This window comes from Macaca fascicularis, chromosome 3 (assembly GCF_037993035.2).
Source record: "Macaca fascicularis isolate 582-1 chromosome 3, T2T-MFA8v1.1".
In the NCBI taxonomy this organism is placed as follows: Eukaryota; Metazoa; Chordata; class Mammalia; order Primates; family Cercopithecidae; genus Macaca; species Macaca fascicularis.
This window is the reverse complement of record NC_088377.1, coordinates 9,143,844-9,164,982: the sequence shown is the minus strand read 5'-3', so window position 1 is coordinate 9,164,982 and position 21,139 is coordinate 9,143,844. Positions and strand designations below refer to the sequence as shown.

Genomic DNA, 21,139 nt, shown 5'->3' with positions numbered 1-21,139 from the left:
GTCAATATTGAAACATGTAGATATCCCCAGCCCCCGACACCTTTGAGCCTGAAATGTCATATCTTGTGATAAAGGTGACATGGAATCAGGAAAGCACACAGGGGTGTAGGCGGCGATGTTTTTACTGCAGAACATCCCGGAAGCCTTGACTTTCTCCTCTCAGGGAAGCCATCTAGGAGGTGGCTTTCTCCCACCGGTGCCGTCCACCTGCATCCGAGTTTAATCCCCTCCAGCACTGGAAGCCAGGGTGCTTCCCTGGCCTGCTTCCCTTCCCAGCTGAATTCAGGGAGCCTGTGGGCTGTCCCAGCTCCCACACCTGTCACCAGGGAGAAGGGCAGGCCTGGGAGCTGGGGGTGATGGATTCTTGATGAAAAGTCCCTGAAGAAATCAGTTCCTTTTCGGTGACAAAGTGACATGAGGCAAAGAGGGCTGCATGAGGTGAAAAGCAAATTCCTCCAAGCAGGTGTTTGCATCAGTCCCGGTCTGGGAGAGGCCCATGGCTCTGCGTGGCAGGCTGTCCTCCCCACCCTCGTAGCTGCGCTCTGTGGAGTTGGAGCCTTTAAAATTCAATGTTCTGCTGCTCCCTCTGACCATCTGCTCACTCCATTTCCAGAGCTGAGGCTCGGTGCTTCCTAAACATGCTGTCTTCTCCTCTGCTGTGGACTGTCCACACTTCCCTGATGAGTTAGCCATCTACCCTGCACCCTCCAGGCTGTCTACCCTGCGCCCTCCAGCTTTTCTCTTGGCCACATATCTGGGCATCTCTTCCAAATGGTCATTTGTTTGCAGGTCCCCTCTGTTTGTACTCTGAGGGTGCAGGGAAAGGCTGGCACCCCAAAGTCCAGCCATGCAGCCTAACCTGGGGCCGGTGCCATCCTGGGGGAGACTTCCTCTCCCATTGCCCTCTGCCTTTCCTGGGTAGAATCTGTTGTTACCAGAGGTTGATGGGAGGACGGGCAGAAGTGGGAGTGGCGGGAGGTGGGAGATGGAGCCTGAGCCGGGGGTGGCAGGTGGTGGGAGGAAGGAGCGGGCTCTTGGAGCCAGGTGGTAGCTTGTGGGAGGAGGGCGGAAGGGACAGTGAGACACAGTGAGATGGGGTGGCAGTTGGTGGAGGCGGGGAAGGAGAGCGGAGGAAGTGTGAGGCAAGAGTTTAAAAATGTGTTTGTTTACTTTGGGCTGGAGCAAAGAGGCAAGTTGGGGGTAGGTGCCTTTCATGTTCCCTTTGGGAGCTGGGGGCCTCCAGCTTTGGAGAGGTGGTTCTGCATTTGTGTTTGGTTGGGGCTCCTGGATGTCACCTGGGCACCCCATTGGCTTGGAAGAGGCTGGGAGCACATCTTGCTGCAGGGTGTGTGGGGGTTGGCGGGGAGTGATGGAGACAGTGTGGGGGCCGGGGGCAGTAATGGAGACAGAGGCAGAGGTGTATGGAGCTTGTGGCCCCGGTGATGGTGGTGGCTGCCTGGCTCAGGCCTCTGTGTCTGAGTTGCCAAGCTGGGCTGGTAGTGCAGTGACTCATGTCGTGAACAGCTGCTTTGCCTGTGATTACCTTCTGTAAGAGGAGTGGCAAATGAGGAAGGCCAAAGTCCCTGTGATCCCATGCGAGAGAGGAAGACACTGGAGTGAAATGCTCCATGGAGGCTTTGCCCACGCAGGGGTGCCCCCGAGATGCGGGCAAATGGAACCAAGTGGAGAGGTCCGTGGCTGCCCCAGAGCTGGGCTTTCCATTACCAATAACTTGGAAAGGCAAAATGAGAAAAAATATTATTACTGAGGAAGTCAACCCTAAAACCTGCTGTTGTGGAAAGAATGACACTCTCATTCCATGTTCCGGGAGAAAATGGTCAGCTCTGCTCAGAACCAGGGTCCCCGCCTCCTCCACCTGCCCACTTTCCTGCTCTCCTGTGTCTGTCCGTCCCCAAGGCAGTGGTATTTCCAACTCTCCCCTGCAACACCATCACGATGGAACAATCAGTGCATCTTTCTGAGCCTCAATCAGATCATCAATAAAATAGAGATTCTCATGTCTGAATTGTCTCCGCAGTCAGGTGCCTGACCAGACAGACTCTCCTGGTGGTTTCCAGCAGTGTTTCAGGTTGATCATCCCCGTGTTAGGCAAGTGGAAGGTGGGAGGCCATAGCCTGGAGACCACAGGCCTAGGGAGGCTCTGAGACTGACTAGTAAATCCTGCCATTACTGCAGAAGAATAAATGCCTGGGTCTGTTCGGCCTTCCTCTTTCTTCCTGGTTTCATCTACAGCACTGATTTTCAACCACTCACCTGGGGTGACTTTGCTCCCCCAGGGAAAATTTAGCCATGTCTGAAGTCACCTTGTTGTCATACCTAGAAGGAGGGTGCTACTGGCTTCTAGAGGGTTGAGGTCAAGTTAATCATCCCACAATTCACATCAAGAATTACACAGCTGCCAAATCTCACTGGTGGCCAAGTTGAGAAAGCCCAGTTCATTCCTTCCCAGTGCCAGAGAGAAGCTATGGCCATCAGAGAGGTGAGTTTCTTACCAACCAAGTAAAGGACATTCACCAGAAGGTGAGGGTCAACGTGATCTCCGAGATAGCAGAAAGAAAGGAGATGAATTTGAGATAACAGTGCTAGCCCCATTTCCATTTGCGCAAAGACCAGTAATAACTTACAGGAATGTTACACATGATGATTCTAAAATTTGCACACTTGTTTTGCTGTTTTGCATACCCCTGCATGTTTGTACCAGTTAAATGCTTTAAGCCACATGCTTGTTCTGGAGATGGCAAGGGAGGGAATTGCATTCTTATTTGGAAATGGCTGCTAGGGGGAAGCTCCTGGGCAGTGAGCACAGGAGGCAGCAAATAAAAACCACAGAATCAAGAAACTCCCACCCTGAGGGACGTGGGAGGGAGGAGATGGATGAGCAGGCAGGGTGGGAAGCCCCCTTGCATGGAGACTTGGCTCAGGCCTTCTAGTCCATTTCAGCCCTGTCAGCCTCAGAGGTAGGTAGGATCTCTGATTCCAACTGAACATGCCTGTAATCTCAACCAGGAAGCAATTATCCTTGAGTTTACAAGATGTTTTCCAGTAAGGACAAACGTGTGTCTCACAGTGAAAAAATACCAGCTTTTCAGAGGAGCACAGACAGGGAAGAGCCTACTGGCTTGCTTCTGCTTTCAATCAAACGATGCTTTTCTGCCTAATGGTGGGACTGAAATGATACATTGTACAGGCACTGCACCAATGTGATAAAGAAGCATAATCGAAGCTTCTGCTGCTGCTCCCAGCCAGCCCCTCTTAGTATCCACTGAGTGCCTCGCTCCCCTGGTCCTACAGGTAACCCAGCAATGAATAACATGAGAGAGGCTAAATCCCTCAGTTACAAGTCGAGATGACAGGAGGCAATTTGGCAAGCGTGAGCAGACAGGGGTGGTGAAGGAGTGTGCTTTAGCTCCGGGAGCCACAGGAGAGCATGAGAACCCGCCTCTAGGCTGGCCTTCAGGACCTGTTCCAGAAGCACACGGCAGAAGCTCTTGGTAAGGGAATAACTGCTTCTGTTAGTACCTGTGCTGGTAACTCAAAACATGTACCTGCCTTCAGTCCTGTAGCTCACCTAGCTCAGCTCACCTGCAGGAGGGGCCCACGGCAAAGGAGGGCAAAGGAGGCAGGGGAATGTGCAAGGAGGGGAAGTGGGGAAGCGGGGAATTGTCAGAAGGTGGTCTTGGGGAGACAGACTGGGCAGCCATAGTGATCCCTACCCGCTATGGAAGAGGAAGGCAAATAAGAAGGGAGGTTTTGGAGAGATGAAAGGCAGTAAAAGGAAGTAAGTACCATTCTGCAGGGACAGTAGAAGGCACACTGATGGACAGCTGAGGGGGACGGCATCACTGTGGGGCTTCAAGAAGACCCCAAACCTTCTTTTTAAAGGAAACGTTGCCTCTGGTAGGGACATAGCAATGTTTTCCTGGGTGGTTGTCACTGCAGAGCTCATTAGACAATAATCATAAATAAAACATCACAGCCATGTCTTAAAGTATGTAATGGCAGGAATTGAGTTGTCAAGAGTAATGAGTTTAAGTCAAGTTACTTTTGAGATGATCCTATAACTACCTGTGTGAGTGTGAGCCTGAGATAGGGATCTCAGTATTTAAAGTTCCTAAATTTCACTGGTAGGGAGAAAGTGTGTTTTAAAAAGCACTATATAGTGGGCCTGGAGTAGCTTTTGTCCCAGGGAGAAAGTGCCATTTAGCACCTTAAAGGCCATATATGATAAACAGTTCTGCCCCACGTGAGATGACACAACGTCTTCCTCAGCCCTTAACTCGCAGCCCAGCTACAGGATCTACAGAATCTATAGGATTCTCCCATTGTCAGGAACCCTGGCACCTCCGGATGAATGGGGTCCCATCTAGAATTCTGACACCTGCTTTCCTGGGCTCTTTGTCTTGGTTGCCTGGACCCAGGCTTTGTCTTTGTAGGCAAGTGGTTCTGGAGCCATGGAGCAGTCATCTGCTCTCTGACAAGCAACTCAGGTTTTTCCCAGGCCCATCCTGGCCTGTCTGTCCTCAGGTCCCTGCCTCACCCTTAACCTTCTCAGCTCTGTATCAGGTCGGGGGCGGGGAAGCTCCGTCAGCTGACATCCAGATGGTCTTAGCCAGTGGGGGCTCCACTGGGATCCTGGTGGTCGGCAGGACGGGAGAACCAAGGTGTTTCTCTCCCTCTTCTTGGCCTATAGAGGAGTCTCTGGCAGTGGCCATGCCTCCTGCATGGCTCAAGCTTTCATCAGACAGGTAGGCTGTAGTTCCAATTCTGTCATTCTTTTCTGTCCCTCTGACCTAGAGATAGTGGTGGTCTCCAGCCATTGCTGAGAGTTGATTATCTCCCTGTCCCCCAGTCTGGCTTCTTGGCATCTTTTTTTTTTTTTTTTTTTTTTTTTAAAGATGGAGTTTCACTCTTGTTGCCCAGGCTGGAGTACAATTGCATGATCTCAGCTCACTGCAACCTCCACCTCCCAGGTTCAAGCAATTCTCCTGCCTCAGCTTCCAGAGTAGCTGGGATTACAGGCGTGCGCCAACACGCCCAGCTAATTTTTGTATTTTTAGTAGACACGGGCTTTCACCATGTTGGCCAGGCTGGTCTCGAACTCCTGACCTCAGGTGACCCACCCACCTCGGCCTCCCAAACTGCTGGGATTGCAGGCATGAGCCACTGCACCCGGCCGACTTCTTGGCATTTCTAGCATGCAGTTCAGCCCCTCTGTCCTCTGGTGACTGTATATCCTCCTTCCAAGCAGAGAGTGGAATTGTGCCCCCTCCATCTTGGAAGTTAGGCGAGGTTATTGACTTGCTTTGTCTAATGCAATCAGAGCGGAAGTGACACGTGTCATGTGTCACTTCTGGATGGAATTTTAAGATGCAGTGTCAATATGCCATGTGCTCTTCCCCACCATAGCCACGGATGTGAAAACGCAGGTGGAGATGGAGCCTCTGAGACTGTGGGGGTCCCAGGGTGACCCTAGCATGTCCAGATCATGGCTGACCAGTGCAGACAAGTGGCATAAAGGAGAAATAAATGTGTATGTGCATGTGCATGTATGTTAAGCCACAGAGATGTTTTTTATTGCAACATGACTTAGCCTCATGCTGCTGATATATACACACGCCTGCCCTATTTATATCCTAGAGAGTAGGGGGTTCTTTCCCAAAAGGCACACTGACTGTGGACCAAAAATCAACTCCAAGCAACTAAATGCCTACCATTTTCCAATGCCTACCATTGGAAAACCCTAAACTCAATATATTTGCATTTGAACCAATTGTATCAGCTCATCAATTGACTCCTTCTGCCAACTGCATTTCCAGTCCCGGGGTCTCTTGAAAGCTTCGCCAAGCCTCTTCCCTAAGCTCAAAGTCCCTTCTTGTCCTCCACTACATCCCACTGGTCACCACTTCTTTAATTCATTTCAGATCCGCTCTTCTCTAGGCCCCCAGAGTCTCTCAGCTCATGTGGTGTTCCAGCTCCTGGATTCTTTTGTCCGTATATGCCCAACCTGCAATCCATGCCACGCTGCCTTAGTGGATTCCTTCTAAAATGCTTATCTTCTTTGAAATCTTCAGCACTGCCCCATTACCCACAGGAAATACCCAAGCCACACACAGGCCCTTTTACAATCTGACTCCTCCTGTCTGCCCAGTCATCTGCTATCAATGCTTTGCTCTTCCCCCACCTCCGTCCTCCCCCATGACGTTCTAGCACTTACAGTCCCATTGGCTGCCTGGTGGAACCCTGATCATCCTTTGGGTGCCTTTCTGATGCAGGAGCACACTGGGGTCTGTAAAAGGAAAGCCTCGTGGCCTGCACCTGCAAGCCGCAGCGACTTACAGGCTGCCTCTGCAAGAGCGTGTGCCGCGTGTCGTAGCTGTTACTCTCCTGCCTCCTTTGCCCCCAAATGCTGTGCCTGGTGCAGGCAGGAACCCCATCTTTTTGTCTTTCTGTGCCTTAACACAATGCCAGAGCTATAATAACTACCCCATAAAAAAGGGAATAAATGATTAGAAACCACTCTGCTTTAATTGAGCTAATTTAATGTGTGGTGATTGTAATTGGTTCTCTGTCTTCATTTCATCTGACACAACAGCATTTCAAATCTGTACTAAATTTGAGCTGTTTCTTTAGTCATAGGAGGAATTCCCTCTATATCAAAGCAGACAGCTAAGACCTCTGAACCCCTCACAGAGCAGGTCCTTGACTCTTTGCAGAAAAAGATAGTCTATTTGCCTCTTTTCTGGCTGGATGAAGATTCAGCCCCTGGAGCTACTCAGAATAAAGCTGCTGCTCTGTTATTTATTTGGAAATGATGAGTACCTCTTCTCTGCTCCATGTGGATGTGCTATGGTGGTGATTTCAAGGTGGACCATGCCCAAAGGGATGGCTGGGGTAGAATGGCTCATGAGGACAACCCCTAGGGATGCTCTGGCTGCAAAGGAAAAGTGGGGAGTGGGCATGCTTGAGAGAGGCTGGCAGGATAGAGACAGAAAGCAAGAGGAAGCCAGCTCCTTCCACCAAGATTCAGAGAGAGCCACAGGTAGCTCAGGCGGTCCCCACCTACTGACGCAGCAATGCACGGCAGACACACAACTGATGCGGAGAAGGGGACAGAAATGTGACTCCAGCTTGCCAGCAGAACCCTGAGGTGGGGGGTGGGGTGGTCCTAGGGAAGGGACCCTGCAGTCAGGAGGAGACATCAGGGCCAAGTCTACTGCCTGTTCAACTCTTGCAACTCCAACTCCATGCACAAGACAAGATATCTGATTGCAATTTAAATTATCAATGAAACCATGTGTCAAGACTTCCTGCACTGTATTTGACGCATTCCCAGGACCTCCAAGGTTGGAGGGCAGTGCTGTGTCAGCAGGCAATGACCACAAAGAAAATTACCTTTGGAAATGTATGTAAGAACAGCCTGCAAAGATTTCCATGCAGACCACGATTCAGAGCTCTAGGGCTATTTGCCTGCCTCTGGTCATCTCCAATTTGTCATCATCTGAGAGGCCAGGACAGAGTCTACTAGGTTGTGCCACCTCTGATGATGGCATGGTTTGGGCCTCTGCATGCCTGTTTTTAGACAACATTGGGAGCCTCCACTAGAATTGAGCTTTCAGTTTCATTTCAGTCAGTGGGTGTAGTGGCAAAGTGCTGGTTACCAGTGAGCAAGCTGAGAGTCACCCTAACCCTAACCCCAACTCTAACCCTCCAGTGTGGGCTTTCTAGTTGCCCCATTTGGAATAGGGCTTCTTGTAGTCTAAGTCTGAAAATATCTGTTGTGAAGATGCAAATAGAGATTAACATTTCAAAGGGTAGTGTTAAAAAATTGGCAGTCCACTTTTTGATGCAATCTATCCATCCGACAAAGGGCTAATATCCAGAATCTACAAACAACTTAAACAAATTTACAAGAAAAAAACAACCCCATCAAAAAGTGGGCGAAGGATATGAACAGACACTTCTCAAAGGAAGACATTTATGCAGCCAATAAACATGAAAAAATGCTCATCATCAATGGTCATTAGAGAAATGCAAATCAAAACCACAATGAGATACTATCTCACGCCAGTCAGAATGGTGATCATTAAAAAGTCAGGAAACAACAGATGCTGGAGAGGATGTGGAGAAATGGGAACACTTTTACACTGTTGGTAGGAGTGTAAATTAGTTCAGCCACTGTGGAAGACAGTGTGGTGATTCCTCAAGGATCTAGAACCAGAAATACCATTTGACCCAGCAATCCCATTACTGGGTATATACCCAAAGAATTACAAATCATTCTACTATAAAGACACATGCACATGCATGTTTATTATGGCACTGTTCACAATAGCAAAGACTTGGAACCAACCCAAATGCCCACCAATGATAGACTGGATAAAGAAAATGTGGCACATATACACCATGGATTACTATGCAGCCATAAAAAGGATGAGTTCATGTCCTTTGCAGGGACCTGGATGAGGCTAGAAACCACCATCCTCAGCAAACTAACACAGGAACAGAAAACCAAACACCACATGTTCTCACTCATAAGTGGGAGCTGAACAATGAGAACACATGGACACAGGGAGTGGAACATCACACACGAGGGCCTGTCGGGGGTGGGGGGCTAGGGGACGGATAACATTAGGAGAAATACCTAATGTAGATGATGGGTTGATGGGTGCAGCAAACCACCATGGCATGTGTGTACCTATGTAACAAACCTGCACATTCTGCACATGTATCCCAGAACTTAAAGTATATATATAAAGATTAAAAAAAATTGTCAGCCTTTGGAAGGTTGAAAGTTCACAGGCTGTGAATTGCCACTCTTAGTTTGCTAATTTTTAGACCCCATGGAAACTCTCTCTGTTGAAAGCTCTCCCTACCTCCTCTCCCTCTTTGCCTACCTGTCTTGTCTTTGCTCCTTGTCATTCTGTCTCAGTCCTCCTTAATACCCCCTTCTCTTGGGCTTTCCTCATATACTGTACATATATTTTCTCTATTCTTTGTGTGTGTGTTTGTTGTTTCTCTATCTCTTCTACATTTTCTTCCTTTCTCCTTTTTTTTTTTCTTATCCTTACCGGGCCCGTCCTCATTTCAATAATGTGACATAAAATATTTTTAAAGTATTTTTAATTTATTAAATAAAGTTGCTGTAATTTTTTTCACAGCAAATTACTCACAAAAATAAATCTGGTTTTGATCAAACATTTACAATTTGTTAATCTTAATCAAACATTTAAAATATATCTCTTGCTTACCCTTAAAAAAATGATTGAAGTTGACTTTTTGGAGGTGGCTGATGAATGGCACATAGCAGAAAAAAAATGGCACATAGCACCTCTTCCCTGCTCCAGAAGAAGAAGACATTCCTCTCCCATTATGGTATTTCCTTAGCCATTGATGTGGCTAGCCATTTGCTAGCATGTGGACACGTAGGGTGATGAGAGAAGAATCTCTATCCAGTTCTAGTTAAACATAGAGATGTTCTAGTAACCAGATGGTTTTTGCTTGGCAGTTTAACAAGCCAAGTGTTTATTGGCTTTGGAAACCCATTCACAGCATTGTGTTTTAGGTATTCATGGTTCTGTTTTTTTTTTTTTTTTTCTTCCAGAGTGTGACCATGGTTTATGTTCCTATCAATTTTATTGTGTGGCAATTATATGTTAATTCTTTGCTCAGCCTACTGACAGAATCTCCTTACCTAATTATGCATTTCATTGTAGACTTCTATGTAAAATAACTGTGTAGTATATTTAATTAGTCATGAGTTTAATTTAAATGAAATGTTTGGTATGTTGACCACATGATTAGCATTTTGTAGCATCTATAGAAGTTGCCTTACATCTTATACATTTCATAATGTCCTGTATCTTTGTAAGGACCAATAAACTCAGACATTGGGTATGATTCTAAGGTCTGTTCTCCACTTTTAAATTTCCTTATGCATTGAGAAACATTTATGCAATCTTTTTCATCATGACAGAGCACATTAGAAGAATGGGTGTACCCAGTCATCTACCAAAGGATTTGAAATTCTACTTTGATAGAATTCTCTTATGACAGTTGATTCACAGACCAAAATCATTAGAAATACTGTCCAGCCAAACCTGAAATGTAAAACCAATAAATCAATAGTCAGGTGAAGAGCTCTTATTTAAATGTATCTGGAAACCAATATAAATGGAAAAATTAAAATAGCTTTATCAGAAATATTAATCAGTACAGTACCCTTACAATTCAGTCAGATGAGTTAAAAATAATATTCACTGAACCAGAGTATCAATTTCTAACGGAAGCCTTGGGAAAACTGTTAGCCTCATAACTTATGCACAACACCATCTGATTTAATTCACCCAGACACCTGAGACTCAGTTCATGGACAATGATGCTTAGGTTCTAAGCCACTGATCCTCCTGTCATTTAGAGAACGTGTTGGTGAATTTGGACTTAAAGATTAGAAAGAAATCTGCTCATGTGCTGTGGATTGTGAATTAGTTAGTAAGGCCCACGGATCCACTCCGTATTTGGACAATACAGGCTGGTCCATTTTGTGATGGCACTGGCCACACTCTTTCATTCCAGATCTGAGAAGAGCACATTTCATCACTTTAGGATGCTTTCACTTACAGAGAACCAGTCATATGATTTGGTTCTGTGTCCCCACGCAAATTGAATTGTAACCCCCAATGTTGGAGGTGGGGCCTGGAGAGACATGATTCAATCATGGGGGTGGATTTCCCCTTCAGTGCTGCTCTAGTGATAGTGAGTGAGTGCTCGAGAGATCTGGTTGCTTAAAAGTGTATGGAATCACCCCTCCCTCTCTTCCTCCTGTTCTGGCCATGTGACATGCTTGCTCCCTCTTTGCCTTCCACCATGATTGTAAGTTTCCTGGGGCCTCCCCAGAAGCTGATCGGATGCCAGCACCATGCTTCCTGTACAGCCTCTGGAACTGTGGAGCTAATGAAACCTCTTTCCTTTATCAATTACCCAGTCTCAGGTATTTCTTTATAGCAGTGTAAGAATGGACTAATACAACCAGTTTGGGGTTCTTCAAACCAAGTTATAAATTCTTTTAACATTTTCAGTTTCCAAGACTACAGGTAGAAAAAAAGGACGGAGCAGAGAGCAGGGCAGAAGATGATACAGAAATGAGAGCAGGGGAGAGGGGTGTCAGTGCTGAAGGGATTTTATTCTTTACCCAGTCCTTTCATCACAGTGAAATGTGAAATTAGCATGTGTTCAAGACTTATGTAAAATTACACAGAGGTTTGGGGTCAGGAATGAAAGGAAATCAATGTAAATAACTTTTTAAAGTTATATTTTCTTGGTATGGGTGGATATTGTGGAATAAAGGTTCACTGACTATGCTACAGAGGAACACCTTTATTTAATAGTCTCATGATTTCGGGAGGAGGAAGGTGCACAGTTAAATGTGGGCAATATTAATGGTTAATTTTTGCCGGCCAAATTTAAAAAGGTGTTCATGGAGAAGTGTTTGTAAGCCTCCACTGTAACTTTCCATATGAAATCCATCACCAGGAGAAATTTCCATTTTTCAAAGGAAAAAATATGCCTTGATGGTTTATTTCATACTCATATGGTCTTTAATAATTAGACTTCAATATAGAAAATCGCATTTCTCATTTGAAGAAGGCTTTATTCGAATAAATTCCACTTTCCTTTTTTTATTTTTATTTTTTTTTATTTTGAGACCTGGTCTTGCTCTGTTGTCCAGGCTACAGTGCAGTGGCATGATCTTGGCTCACTGCAACCTCTACCTCCTGGGTTCAAGTGATTCTCCTGCCTCGGCTTCCGAATAGCCATAATAGGGATTACAGGCATGCGCCACCATGCTCAGCTAATTTTTGTATTTTTAGTAGAGACAGGGTTTCACCATATTAGCCAAGCTGATCTTGAACTCCTGACCTCAAGTGATCTGCCTGCCTCGGCCTCCCAAAGTGCTGGGATTACAGGCATGAGCCACCATGCCCAGCCCCCTTTCCTCTTAAAAAATGCTACGGCAACCAAAACAGCATGGTACTGGTACCAGAACAGAGACACAGACCAATAGAACAGAACAGAGCCCTCAGAAATAATACCACACATCTACAGCCATCTGATCTTTGACAAACCTGAGAAAAACAAGAAATGGGGAAAGGATTCCCTATTTAATAAATGGTGCTGGGAAAATTGGCTAGCCATAAGTAGAAAACTGAAACTGGATCCTTTCCTTACTCTTTATACGAAAATTAATTCAAGATGGATTAGAGACTTAAATGTTAGACCTGATACCATAAAAACCATAGAAGAAAACCTAGGTAATACCATTCAGGACACAGGTATGGGCAAGGACTTCATGTCTAAAACACCAAAAGCAATGGCAACAAAAGTCGAAATTGACAAATGAGATCTAATTAAACTAAAGAGCTTCTACACAGCAAAAGAAACTACCATCAGAGTGAACAGGCAACCTACAGAGTGGGAGAAAATTTTTGCAATCTACTCATCTGACAAAGGGCTAATATCCAGAACCTACAAAGAACTCAAACAAATTTACAAGAAAAAACAAACAACCCCATCAAAAAGTGGGCAAAGGATATGAACAGACATTTCTCAAAAGACATTCATGCAGCCAATAGACACATGTAGAAAAGCTCATCATCACTTACCATCAGAGAAATGCAAATCAAAACCACAATGAGATACCATCTCACACCAGTTAGAATGGCAGTCATTAAAAAATCAGGTAATAACAGGTGCTGGAGAGGATGTAGAGAAATAGGAACACTTTTACACTGTTGGTGGGATTGTAAACTAGTTCAACCATTGTGGAAAACAGTATGGCGATTCCTCAAGGATCTAGAACTAGAAATACCATATGACCCAGCCATCCCATTACTGGGTATATACCCAAAGGATGATAAATCATGCTGCTATAAAGACACATGCACAGGTATGTTTACTGCGGCACTATTCACAATAGCAAAGATTTGGAATCAACTCAAATGTCCATCAGTGACAGACTGGATTAAGAAAATGTGGCACATAAACACCATGGAATACTATGCAGCCATAAAAAAGGATGAGTTCGTGTCCTTTGTAGGGACATGGATGCAGCTGGAAACCATCATTCTCAGCAAACTATCGCAAGAACAGAAAACCAAATACCACATATTCTCACTCATAGATGGGAATTGAACAATGAGATCACTTGGACTCAGGAAGGGGAACATCACTGGGGCCTATTGTGGGGAGGGGGGAGGGGAGAGGGATGGCATTGGGAGTTATATCTGATGTAAATGACGAGTTGATGGGTGCTGACGAGTTGATGGGTGCAGCACACCAACATGGCACATGTATACATATGTAACAAACCTGCACGTTGTGCACATGTACCCTAGAACTTAAAGTATAATAATAAAAAAAAAATTGTAACACAAACCTGAACAAGTAATGAAAAAAAAAATGCTTTGTGTATCCTGTTTATTTAGCTTAAGAGCACTATAACGCTACGTTCAAAACCTAAATCATCACAAGCTATTTATACTGCAAGGTCTCCATTTTTTAATAGCTCTGTCTGAAATTTCTGAAGTACACCTGAAGGGTTTAACAATGATTTATCATTCTTTCCTCTCTTTAGATCATCCAGCCCATGGAATAGATGCCCAGAAAAAACTTCAGCTGACTTTGACTAAACCTCCTAAAAGTTGGTTTGAAATTACTGTGGGTCCTAATCCCCAGCGCAGTGTTACAAATAAAATCTATTTTTGTTCTTCAGCTCCATACTGTGGGTAACAGTTTCAGCACAGAATTTGACCTCAAGCAACATGAACTCCGAATAACGCATAAAGTAACATCAACACGAGGCAGTGTGTGTGAAACAGATCTCGGTCCCGTAACAGCGAAAGAGAAGGACAAATCAGATCATCACACGGGATGTTTTCCCATTCAAAACAAAAAATAAATAATAAATTTGAAGCTACTCACTCATGGATTCTGTCAGCTTGGCCATTGTTGCAGTTTCTTCTTTGTGCTTTTCCTGGAGGTGAGAAGAAAAGACAATGATCTATAAAACATGTCTTAGACATGAATTGATCTAATTGCCATTTACAGCTAAAAGTTCCTTCTTTTTCCTAGGTCAGAATTTGGTTTCCGATAATTAAATGAATAAAAACCCCACATTATAGTTCAGTCAGTCACTGAAAAGAGATTTTTAGGGCATTAAAAAGCTTCCCATTGCTCTTGGAAATGAGCGTCTGTCACACTGATCTTGGATATATATAATTGGTGACGCACGACCAGTTTTCAAAACCTCTTTGACACTGGATTTTTGACATCCATATGCCAATTTTTTTTTCCTCTCTGTTTTCCCCTATTGAAGCTTTCTTGGTATTTTTGGAGTTGATATTTTTGTAGTCATTTGGTTTCTTCTTTCCAAAAAACTAAATAGATTTTATACATATTTCTTTGTCTTACTTTTTGGGTTCCTGGAGCCTTTTAAAAGTCGTAAGCTTTGATGGGTTTATAACCTTATCTACTTTGTGCTGAAAACATTTTGTTTTAACCGAGATATAGGTTATAACCCACTGAGTTTGAAAGCCAGAATAATACATACAGAAATTCAATCTGTCCTAATTAAAACATGACCTTGGAGCTATTAAGAATACTGGTCATCTCTACTGAAAAGTTCTCTTTAATTTCTCCACAGTTCTTTGGCTTTCTTTAATTTCTTTGTGTTCCTAACATATGTAGTAACTGAAACATTGTCCACTGTTATTATGCTTTTTTTGCAGCTTTGTTTTTCTGTGAAACTAAAATGTTCATTATTTTAAAACTTCAGAAAAAAACTGAAAATTATAAATCTAATGCCACCCCCAGAGGAAATCATGGTTACATTTTGGTGACTGCTTTCTAGGCCCATTTCTTTACCTGTGCATATTTACAGATATGGGAATATGATCCTATTCTCATAGAGATAAGTATCTGTACTATACACATTTTGTGTTGAAGCAATGTTTTCATTTAATATCATATCACACATCTTTCTATGCCAATAAAGGTAGAATACGTCATCATTTTTTAATGACTGTATAGCTCATCATGGGTTATATCATCATTTCCTTTACCAGATCCCATTTAATTTACTTAGAATTTTTCACTACCTCATAAAACACTGGGATGAGCATCTTGGACCTTATACGGTTGTGCACTTGTTCTGTGCAAGTTATTTTCTGAGGATAAATCCTAAGGTGAGGTATGGCTTGGTCAAAAAGTCTAAATATTAAAAATTCTGACATACAGTGGTCAATTGTCCCCCACAAAGGTTGTACCTGACAGTGTATAAAAGTGTTCAGTTCCTTATTAGCACTTTTGCCCCCTAATCTTTGCTAAATCAACAGGCAGACAACATGATCTTGTTATTTTACACTGTTGTCTTTCTCTGACCTTTTGTTTATGGACAAGTGTAGTGTTCTTCCCCATGTCATCGTTATGAAGTTAACTCATGGTTTCACATTGTTGTGTTCCAGCCCCTCTGCCATCAACATTTTAGTGCTTAGAAGCCCAGGGTGGTATTTGCTTTTCCCCATGGCCCTGATACAATGCTGAGTACAGTCTAGCAGTTTGGCTAACACTCGAATTGATGTGTCATGGCTTGGGTGTTGTAGTACGGATAGCAAGATCATTATTCGTCCTCCCTATGACACTATTCCCAAACTAGAAGGGTATGCTTTGATTCAATGGCAACAAACAACTTCGCACATGGCAAGTATTCTTGATTTCCACAGCCCTGTATTCATGACAACGAAATCAGCACACCACCTCTTACTTAAACTACTAATTGCCCTTGAGAACAGAAGGAGCTACGGAGTTGTAATCTACTAACCTGCTTGCTGTGGCATTTCGCCCATGATATTTAGCCTACCACTTGGGTTATGTCAACATGCAGAGAAACAGCATGGCGTGCGCCAGTAGAGAGGCTAAGTGTCACGTCACGGAGCTGAATAAGACAGGCAGAGAGGAGCCTCTCACACAACGCTGGTTCATGCGAGTGTGCACAGCGGCTGCTCACCAGCCGACCCCAGTGGGTTGTAACAATTCAGGCAGAAAAGCTGTTCTATGGCAGGGACTCAGTGAAGTTGGTTCCAGAGCTTGTTCTGTCTCTGTGTGTCCTGTCATTGACTCTCAGCTCTCCTCGTAGCCCAGTTCTGCTGTGTTGATCTGTCTAGCCGTACTGGCTCTCCTTGTGTCCTGGTCTGTGACTTGACTTCTCCATTTTCTGGCTCTGTGCTCCATCAGGCCTCACTCTGGATCACAGACCTCTTCAGCTTGACCCTCCTCTGATGGCACCAGCGGTAAGAACCCCCCAACCCCAAACCATAGGCGTCCAGATTCCAGGCATTATATTTTTAACAAGCCCTGTTTAGTGTGTCTGTTTTCTTGTGTGTGTGTGTGTATGTGTGTGAGACCACTTCATCTCTTGTGACCTAAGGACCCTGCCACATTCTGGACCCCGGTCTTGCTGGTGGGTGGTCCTTGCAGCTATTTTTGTTCAGATGTGCTGGATATCTTAGTCCTAGAGATGTCAAATACCACCTGGACCAGCAATTTCCTCTTCTCTGTAGTTAAATGGAATCCTCTGACATTAAGTGGGGAGAGGCTCCTAAAATCCTAAATATAGCTCTCCCAGACTGACTCATCTATATCATAACTTATGGTGGAAATCATGACATATGTTTTGGTGTAAGTAGTTTAGTTATTCTATTGGATGTCTCTAAACTCCTTATGTCCTTCCCTCATTATCAGAAAGTTGATGTTTGCAGTTACACAACATGTATATCCAATAAAGCATTTACATTCATTCTCGGTCCCAAGCAAATTCTCCTTATTCTAAAGCCAAGAGTTTCCTTCACAGCAAATTTCCTGGTTGTTGGATTTACATTACTGGGAAGAGATTTAGAATTATAGCATATTAAAATTGGAAGTGATTCTTTTAGAGATTGTCAAGTCCAACCCCATATTGATGCAGTTGATGAAACTGAAGCCCAGGGAAGAGTGTGATGTGCCAGGAAAGGATTTAGAGGGAGCCGATCCCTTTCCCTTATCCACAACCTCTGCTCTCCCAGAAATCTCAAGGCCCATCAAACCTAAGCCCATTTAGCCAAGATCCCTCACACAACAGTCCCAGTGCAGTGTTGAAGTTTCCTAGATTTGCCATTTCTATGTTCTTTCTTTGAGTATTCTCATTCACAACAATGTCCCTAATTTCCATGAATGGCTGGCAATGCCCAGATTTGCATATCCTGCCCTGACCTCTCCATGGAACCCCTGCTCTCCACTTCTTCCTCCTTCCTCACTCCTTGATATATTTTGCTTTTTTTTTTTTTTTTTTTTTTTTGAGATGGAGTCTCGCTCTGTCGCCAGGCTGGAGTGCAGTGGCAGGATCTCAGCTCACTACAACCTCCGCCTCCCAGGTTCAAGTGATTCTCCTGCCTCAGCCTCCCGAGCAGCTGGGATTACAGGTGCACACCACCACACCCAGCTAATTTTTGTGTTTTTAGTAGAGATGAGGTTTCACCAAGTTGGTCAGGCTGGTCTTGATCTCTTGACCTCGTGATCCGCCCACCTCGGCCTCCCAAAGTGCTGGGATTACAGGCGTGAGCCACCATGCCTGGCCTATTTTGCATACTTTAAAGTTGGTCTTCCCTCACTGCACTCTACTTAGGAGACTATTAACATTGCCTCCACCTGATTGGAACCTCACCTACAACCCGGAAGGTTTATCATGAAATAGCTCCGGGGGATCTATCTAAAACACAAACCTGACGTGGCCTCTCCCTGCTTGATCAGTTCTCCTCCAGCAAGTGAGAATGCAGTCCTTGCTTTCAGCCAGGGCCCCTGGACTGATGGCTCTTTCTTCTCCGCTCATACCTTAGGTCCAGCTCCCTGCAACCCACGACTGTCTTCTACCTCCCTGCCTTGGCGAGCACTATTCCCTCTGCCTAGATACTTCAAGTTCCACTTCATTCTTGTCCTCTGCAAATTCATCCTGAAAAACTCCACTGGGCACCACCCAGTCTCTGCTGGCTCCCCTGCTCTTTCTGACCATTTTCCTGAGTTTTATCTTTAGGTGTGTTTGTGCACAAACGCATCCATGTGTCACACTGCATAATTTGTTATGGCATCGAGGGACTCTGGAAGCTTTGGAAAATTCCAAAGCCCCATCTCAATAGCCTCATCTGGAGGTCATGGGTGGGAGGCGGTGTGTGGTAGACCAGAAGCCCTGACCACTAAACCTCCCTAGGAACCTGGACAAGTCATTTTACTTTTTGGGCTACTGTTTCCTGGTGTGCTCATTTCAGAAGTGGTCCGCTGCTTGCTGTGTTCTGCCCCGTCCTCCATCCCTTACCCCTGCGGAAGTCAGCAACAGGAAGAGGATACCTGAACATGCTCGGATAGGCTGTGACTATTGGTGGTATTTTAAAGTGAAAAAAGACAGATATGTTTGCTTCAAGAACTTGCGTTAAAAACGTCTTTCCCTGGGGGAGCCGAGGGTTTTTATATCCAAGGTAATCATCTCATGTTGTTTCAAAATGAAAAGAAAATCAGAAATGCAGGAATCATACTTGTTGGGAGAAAAGCATTTACTTTGGCCTGAAACTTTTTTGTTCTTGTTTATTGTGTCTGTCCCACTTGGATGTTCTTAGAGAGAGTGGCGGGGAGAGGGAGAAAGAGAGCATGTGTATAAGAGTTTGGAAGCCTGAGTCTAGAAGGGTTTTTGTCATGGCTTTACCACTTCTTATCCACTCATTAACTAATCTTGGAAGCTCTAATTTTCTCATCTTTAAAGTGGGGATAGGTGGAATTTGCACTGCCTGGTTCACAGGACTGTTTGAGGAACAAATGAGACGAGGCATATAAATACACTCAAGTGTAATGTCCATGTGTAGGTTTGTAATCATTATTCCATTTGGCTACCGTGTGGGGGCCCAGAGTCAGAACCTGTTCTTGCTCTTTGAGGACAAATATTGACCTTTAAGATTTGTGCCAAAAATAACAAAGCAAATTTCCCTGAAGTTAGCCAGACCCACGGCTGCCAGCCCCTCAGGGGACTACTTATCAAGAGTGTCAACAGCTGGTGACTATGCAACCCACACCTGTATTTCCATAGCCCCGCTCCAGAATATAAGGGCTCCAGAACTTAGACGCACTGCTTGGAAGAGCTATGCTATTTTGCTCTAGGAGGCACTCGACTTAAAGTTGTATTGTTGTACATTTAATAAAAGGCATTCATAGACACATCGAACATTCGGGGGAATCATGATGATATGTTTGAGCAAAACATGTCCACAGGTGCTGAAAAAAGAAAAAAACGTTAAGTGTCTTATTTAAATCCTAACAAACTCCCCGGGTAGAGCATTGACTTTCAGGGGCAATGGGCATTTAATTTTCTGTCTGAACTTTATTCCCTCTGCCACACCTGGGGAAGTAAATAAAGGCTCAGCAATTTGCTTGGGGTGTGTGTGTGTGTCACTTATACTCACACATCTGTTTCAGCTAAAGAGAGCATGGCTTTCTACTGAGACCATGCCAGATATATACTTCTCTTTGACTGTCTAAAATGACAGAGGTGTTTTTAATGAGGGCAATTATAACAGTGTGACTGTAGCTCAGAGCTAAGGCTGAGACAGTGTGTGTGTGTGTGTGTGTGTGTGTGTGTGTGTGTGTGTGTGTGTGAGTGAGAGAGAGAGAGAGAGAGAGAGAGAGACAGAGAAAGAGAGAGGAGGATGGGGGAAGAGGAGATTGATTCATGAATGCAGAGCTTCTAGAAAGGGTAGAAAGGGTTTTTTTCCGCTGCATGGGGCTCCCTCAGACAGAGGACAGGAGCTGGCAGAACCCAGTGAGGTCTGCATTTTCGGCGGTGCTGCCTTGCTTTCTGCTACCCAGAAGTAGGCTTTTAAGGATGAGGGGGAAACTCATCATGGTTGATGTATTTCAAACCGGTTATATTTGCATCTCAGATATTTTTATCTCTCTAAAATGTGTGCTTGTATTCATCAGAAAACTGTGATTTTTTTTTTCCAAAATACAACCATTTAAAGAAACATTTATGCAAAGTAGGAAACGATAAGACCATTTTATGAACTTAGTATCCTCAGCAGGGGCCTCACCTCTGGTTAAACCAGGAGCCTCAAATATCCCACCCTGTTCTTCAGGTTCTCTACAAATGCACCAGCCCTGGCCCCTCCTCATCTTCCCACTCCTCTTCCCTGACACGGTGCGATGGCAGGTCACCTGAGGACTGATTTAAATGGAAAATGCCGCATCCTCAGATAGCCAAGCAAGTGAGTGTTCTCTTAGTACGGCATCATTTATATGGCCTTGAGTTGTTGCCGAAAAATATAGGCCACAGCATTTAAGAGTCAGTAATTAGTTTTTTGCCTAATGAAAAACAAATGGAAAGCAGTAGCCAGTATGCAAGTATGGTTTAGGGCAATATAAATATAAAATACATAAAAACATAACAATATGAAAATATACAAAAATAGTAACTCCTAACGTTTACTTCACATTTATTATAGCCTTTCATTGCATTACTACATTCGACTATCTCCTTAATTCTCACAAGGACCCTGTGAAATAGGTACCGTCTTCTCTACTTTGAGGATGGGGAAGCTAAGGCACAGAGAGGTTCAGCAGATCGCCCCAGATCACACGGCTGGTAAGGAGTAGAGCAGAGCATCAAACCCAAGAAGTCTTCTTTTCGTGCCTGCATCTCTAAGAACTGGTGAGAAGTCCTAGAAATGAAGGACATTAGTGCTGAAGGCAGCAGTGAGAATCCAGGTCTAAGATCCTTCTTCAATCATCCGATGCTGAAAAATCTACCGATGTGCATAAGATGGGCACCCGATAGAAGAGGACATCCAGGTAAAGCCGGCTTTACGCCTGTCTTCAGAGAGCTTCCAGTTTGGTCCAGAAGGCAAGATGTGTAGAGAAATAGCTGCAATACGTGGTATCAAGGGGAAAACACCAGAAGGGTTCTACAGGACATTGATGGAAAGAGGAACAGACGGAGCAAAGAGAAGGGGAGAGACAGAGAGAGAGAGAGAGAGGAGACAAGGGGCGGGGG

General features: G+C 44.5%; 1 protein-coding gene across 1 annotated transcript in view; it reads right to left on the bottom strand.

The window, feature by feature from the left end:
- The window catches only part of KCNJ6 (potassium inwardly rectifying channel subfamily J member 6), a 314,582-nt gene that overhangs the window by 213,679 nt on the left and 79,764 nt on the right, over positions 1-21,139 (bottom strand). Inside the window, exon 2 of the mRNA XM_005548694.5 lies at positions 13,999-14,050. Within this exon, the coding sequence (XP_005548751.1) occupies positions 13,999-14,023 (25 nt within the window). The 5' untranslated portion in view covers positions 14,024-14,050. The remainder of the gene's footprint in view (positions 1-13,998; positions 14,051-21,139) is intronic.